The following is a 6,289-nucleotide window of genomic DNA, read 5'->3' on the forward strand; positions in this document are numbered from 1 at the left end:
TTGGAAAGGTGGCGAGGAGGAGCTTCTCTTGGACACCTCAGACCACCCCCTGGGTACCCCCTTCGTAAGATATGGGTATAGATTTGAAAATTTATCGAAATTTTCCAACCGCTATATTTTTGCCTAGACCACACTTTAGGCATGGGGGATATGGTGTTTCCGACTATTTGGGCCAAGACCTTTCCAACGGTACCTAACATGCCGGGGCCCAAATAGTGCCCTGAGAAAATAGCATACTTACTGTATATATACTCGTGACGCAAAAACTGGCATTTTTGATATTTGGCTTGAAATGCACAGTCTATGGAGCGTCACTTGTCGGACTATCGTCCTCCGTGATGTGTGTTTTTTTTTTGAAATATTCAATAAACACACCATGAGCTAAGAACCAATTGTGCTTACTCCAGAGTTCTATTAAAAAAGATTGCTATATACAAAAATCAATTATTGGATCGGTCCACCAGTCAAACATGTTTGACCCAGTAATATCAAATGATTTATATACTTCCTGTTTGGATTTTCCACGAAATATGCCATACAATCTCCATCCTGACTGCGGGCATTGTTGTGTATATATATTCGACAGAATGTTGCAGTTTTCACTAGTTTATGTCGACATACAGCATTGATATAAAAGCCGCTCGGACACCGTCTCATTATGCACAATATTTCACTGTATTATTTAAATTCATCTTTGCGTCATTTTATAAATTCCAATGAAACAGTTTTTGATTTTTGCCATAATTATTTTCTCAATCGGTGTGTTCTCAGCATTAAAAACTTTTTTTTTAAATCTTTTTTTCAAGTAAGTTTCTTATCATTAGTACAGTCATTCGTTTCAATTTGATTTGTTCTAAAAATTTTCTTACTTCTAGAAATATATTCAAATGCATGTTTTTCTCAAACATTTTTTCAATATTTTGTCTTGACAATTTAGCATGCTACTCAATCAAATCATGATCAAATCACAATTTTTATACAAACGATGTGACTGGGGGCAAATTTAATAAATATCTTAAAGCTGCATCATTGCGACCAAAACAGAAACCCATTATGACATGGTGGTCACCCTGAATGTATCTCGCTATCTGACTGAAAGGAATTTTATGCATATCTAATACACGTACTCTTTGGCTAGCACACTTTGCCATATCTTCGGCATAAAATGCAGTTTGAAGCAAACGATCATCTCTTACAATTTTTCCATTACTCGCCATTTTATAGTTGAGACCAAGTTGATTGCCATGTCCACCAGTAAGAATGATAATTGGATTATCTGGCGTTGCAAGGTGTATCATCTTGTCTATTTCTTTTCTGACATCATTGCCATTTATTGTAACATCCGAACCAATTTTGAAATAATTTCCAACTTTTTCTCTGTGCCAAGCATCTGCAGCTTGTCTGGTTCCACGTGGTGCTTGTCTAGGTTGAGGTAATCTATCCAGATCTGTCATCTTATGTTTCTGCGCCATTCTTCTTAGCTGATTAACATAATTGGGATCATTCAAGTTTCTTAGGCCTTCTTTAGCTTCACTTCGAGCAGCCCGATAGGTTTGTAATGCTTTGGTACCACCCTTGGCAACACCAATAGCCATACCAGCAATCCCTGTTGCTAAAGACACCCAACCGAGTATACCTGATGCTTCTGGTGAAGTGTCTTCCATTGCACCGCTTACTATACTCGTAACGTCCGATACGATTCCCAAGCCACCAACAATCAACGAAGTAGTGGATGCAGAAGCGATCGCGGCCATCACTCCTCCAGCCGCTGCGATTGATGCGCCAGCAGTGAAAACAGAGAAGGCAATGCCAATTGCGCTCATCACAATTCCAGTAATTGCCTGCCAACTCAAGTGGCCTGTACAAATATATATATAAAAAAAATGGAATGTGATAAAATATCAACTTTGGCGCTATCGGAATAAATATTACCTGATGGATCGGTGTGGTTTATTGGATCCCCTGCACAATATGCATAAGCATTGATTCCCCCTTCTCCAAATGGACTCAAGCTATCGGGACAATTGAATCGCATTAGAACCGGGTTATAAGCTCGGTAACCGTTTCCCAAGTGATACATTCCACTAGAAGGATCGATGCGTTCACCATTAAAACCGGGCAATGAACTGTCGGTCTCACCGTTGCCGTACGGCGACCAAGCATGCAGTTGGGCATTACCAGCATCCTTTTTGCTATTCGTCGACATCAACAAACTATCATTTTTGTCTGCTCCAGTTAGCGTAAGATGGTCTCCATCGATTATACCGAAGCATGAATGGCCAGATTTAATGAGGCGAGTCTCGCGATGTTTGGATACAAATATTTCGTTCACCAGCTCTGTGCCACGATAGTACAAGTGGCGAATATCATTGTCACCGATTTTTTGTGTAATCAATCGACTCAATGCATCATATCCATATATACTTGTGCGTCCATTTTTCTCGATGACACTCTTCAACCGACCCATCGCATCATAGGACAATGTTCTGCCAGCTTCATCATGGGTCATTCGACCCTCAGCATCATAACTAAGGTTAACGTTTGCTGGATATTTGCTGTGGGTATTATTGACCTTTGTCAACTGAGTCGGATCGCTCTGATTCTCATAGTGATACGTCGCCGTGTTGGAAGAACGATCATTAAACGTAGTTGCTACGGAAGTCAAATTATTCAAAGCATCAAATTGGTATGTTTGACTGGTCATTTGATTGCCATACGCGTCGGTGGGCAAGCTATTACCGGTGGCCCTATAGCTTACCAATCGATTGCGGTTATCATAACCGAAATGATCGTCTCGAATTGTAACATTATTTTTCTTTGTACTACGGGTAGCCAGAAGACCATTTATCTGGAACGTTTGCGAAAGCTCCACTGTGACCCCCGAGCCATCTGCAATTGTTCGTTTGATTTCTCTGCCGAAATCATCATAGCTCAGTCTGGTGGTTAGCGATGAATTCGAAGATTGGTCGCGCACTGATTTCGTCTTTAGTCGGCCCAAAGCATCGTATGTCAAATCAACGGTAAGATTTGGATCGGAGATACGGATGACTTGACCGTGTGAGTTCATGGTATATTGGGTTTCCTTTCCCGTCACATCAGTGTACGAGGTGGGCGCTTCATTGAGTGTTTGAGCATGTTTTGATCTCTTGCTTGTTCCGTTATACGAAAACATTTCCTCTGTCAAACGTCCGTCCTTAGACCAAGTATAATGAATTGTAGACGGCGACTCAGAAGCTGATAACAATTTTCCCGTCCCTTTGTCATAACTGTAGGTTTGTGTAATACCATCAGTCGTCATGCTGCTGATCGCATAGTCTAGCTCGGGAATGTATGTGTAGTGTAGAGTTTTACCGGATGGCATTGTCACAGTCGATGGCTTCGGAGATACACCTTGATACGTGTACGAAGTGGTTCTGCCTCCACTAACGCGCTCTTTCAATCTTCCCAAACTGTCAAATGTTTGTGTTCCCAATAACCACGTTCGTGTTCTTCCGCTGGCGTCTGAGCCCGTGACACTGATCGATGCAATCTGTGAATTGTTATCCATATTCATTCGTGTGCAATAAAACTGATTTTTTCAAATTTGCTACATAAATTCATATAAATAAACGATGAATACTGACCTCGTTTCCACCTAAATGTGGTGCATATGTCCGCCGTACGATAGTACCATCTGGCAATGTTTGCGTTATAACTCGTCCGCATTCATCATACGTTCTTTTTGTCACAGCGCCCATTTCATCTTGTTCCTCGAGCAATTGACCCAATCCATCCCATGTAAGTTGAATTGTGCTGTGCACTTCACCCGAAACCGTCTTCAGCGTTTTACTGATTAGATTTCCATTGATTGTATCGTATGCATTGATGAAACTTCCGCTGGTCAAACGTTCGTTGTTTATGTTCCCTTGTTCATAAGATGTGTGAATTAGATTGATTTGGTCAGTTTGTTGATGCTGTGTCTTTCCGTTTGAGAATGCAACACTCTTCATTTCTCCCCAACCATCAAATGAGGTAGTTGCACTTAAAGGGAAGTTAGTAGCTTTGCCAGAGCTACCTATCAGCCAATCATTTACCGTACTATTGACGGATTCACCCAGCGAATTGTGATCTTTGGAAAATATTTTGAACCACTCCGATTTATCTGCATCGAATCTTTGTCTGTTGATTATACGACCAGCTCCGTCGAATCGTGTTTTACTTTTATTTCCCGTTGGATCGGTTTCGATTGAATATGGCCCCTGCGGATCAATACCATATTCAAATGTGGTGCTGTGTTCGTAAGCAGAACCGGGACATAGAGTTCTATGTATTAATCGACCCATGGCATCATAACTGTACCGAGTTTCGATTCCTTGAGACGAAATATCGCTGTACACACGACCATTGAAAATGGATTGTCGTCGTGTCGAATTGGTTTGAAGGCCATCGTGACCGCTGAAGTGGATGGTTTGTGTCATTTCGCCATCTTTCACCTCCGTTGTGAATCTCTTTATGTTTGCATAGGATTTTGTTCTGTCGTTCAAATCATACAATAAATCGATAATTTCAGTGATGCGCCCGAATTCAGCACCTCCTTGTTGACTATTGTATGCAGTTGATCGTCGATCTAAGAGCACTCCATCATGATAGCCCAATTCAGTATCCTGAACGACATAGTTTGTATTCCCTAGTTTTGTGTACGTATATTTTCTGGAAACCTCTTTCTCCGAACCACTGATGCGCCGGGGAATAGTTTTCTGTTCCTTTATAAATCGGACAAAGCCATTCGGTTCGGCAGGGCAACCGTTTTCACCGTTTGCCGAGTACCACGTTGTTCGAGTCTCTGTTCCGTCGGGGCTGATTTCTTTCGTTGGATTGCCACTGGTGTCAAACTCAGTTTTCGTGATCTGTGTACGAGTACGCTTATTTTCGTCGATGAAAATCTCTTTCTTCTCCTTTGGCAACTGGAATTGCGCGGGTTGTGCCTCTATGCTATCATAAGGCTTGGCATGATAAGTGTATTCAGTGCGATATGTACAATTTTGTCTCTTGACCTCTTCAGATATCATCAAGTGATAGCTGTTGTATGCCCGTTCGGTGGTTACAGTTTCTTGGCCACTCGTCACAGTTTCCGTCGAACCGTAAGTGTAATCGGTGAGCGTTTGGTATAAGTAGTCTCTATCAGCCGACCATTCGTCATAATCACCATTGAAGCCGAGGAAATTTTGAGTTGTATATTCGTATTGAATCACCATCTCCGGCTGATTGCTGCCCAGGTAACGAGTATGAGTGTGCACGGCTGGCACAGTGGAATTCCGATTCGATTGATCAGGAAGTTTCAATCCTTCTCGTACGTTATATTCCACCTCATCTCTCATACCAGTTGGATATTCTACACGGGTCAATGTTAATTTCGTCCCGAAATCAATGATGTCAACGAGTTGATCATAGATGAAATTCCATGTGAGTTTCTTTGCACCAAAAACCTATTATCGTTGCAGGAATAACAAAAATGAAACAAATTGAACATTCAGAAACGCTAAACTGCCTATTGATGACGATAGTATCGTTAAGACTATTGAGAAACGTGAAATGAAAACGGTCAATATCCGAAATAGATATTTCATTCTTATTCATTTGGTGTTTGCGTCTTACCTGCCGTGAAACGGTGTCCAATTGATCGTTGATAAAATCAAACTCCACCGTATATTCGTCCTTGGTGTTGGGCCAAACGGTTATCGATGTTTGTAGAATCGACGCGTTGTAAGTAATGTCGCACAAGGTTCGATATTCGTCTTTGACTTGAGACAATCGCGACAATTGACCACTCCAATCCCATTCGAGAGTCAACCGACGGCCAAGCGGTGAAAAAATCGTGGTTGGCACAAAGCGATTACCATCCTCCGTTTTCGTAAGCTTCTCCACTTTGCCTTCCTTCCAATACACAGTGTAACCATCATCATCGTCATTGCCATTTGTATAGACGAACAGAAAATTGTTAAGTTTCTTGGCTTGAATGTTGACAGAGCCAGGATCAACGCGATATTGCTCTCCGTTAGCAAGTTGAAGCAAATGGGTGCGATCGTTGAATTGCGTGAGACCGAGAGTGAAACCATGTCCGAAGCCTTCGTTTGCCGAGTTGAGGGGTGAATATCTCAATGAGAGAGACAGATCCGGACCCAATTGATTGTTGCCAACTAAAGAGGCGACTGGAAAGTTGACTGTGAACTGTCCCGTTCGTGGATCAACTTGCGTTTGCAAAGCATCACCGAAATTACCAGCGTGCGACGTAAATTCTGAATTCATTTCA

At 41.8% G+C, this 6,289-nt stretch overlaps 1 protein-coding gene across 1 annotated transcript; it reads right to left on the reverse strand.

The window, feature by feature from the left end:
- Window positions 1–725: 725 nt before the first annotated feature.
- Window positions 726–6,283, reverse strand: LOC129572506 (uncharacterized). The gene is made up of 4 exons (XM_055452471.1): window positions 5,635–6,283; window positions 3,624–5,465; window positions 1,933–3,529; window positions 726–1,858 (listed from the first exon to the last, which is right to left on the reverse strand). The coding sequence occupies exons 2-4, from the start codon at window positions 5,355–5,357 to the stop codon at window positions 975–977; spliced, it is 4,215 nt and encodes a 1,404-aa protein (XP_055308446.1). The 5' UTR covers window positions 5,358–5,465; window positions 5,635–6,283; the 3' UTR covers window positions 726–974.
- Between the last annotated feature and the right edge of the window lie 6 nt (window positions 6,284–6,289).

The sequence above is a fragment of the Sitodiplosis mosellana genome, unplaced genomic scaffold (assembly GCF_009176505.1).
Source record: "Sitodiplosis mosellana isolate CC-2019 unplaced genomic scaffold, AAFC_SMos_1.0 Smas_scaffold_5137, whole genome shotgun sequence".
Classification (NCBI taxonomy): Eukaryota; Metazoa; Arthropoda; class Insecta; order Diptera; family Cecidomyiidae; genus Sitodiplosis; species Sitodiplosis mosellana.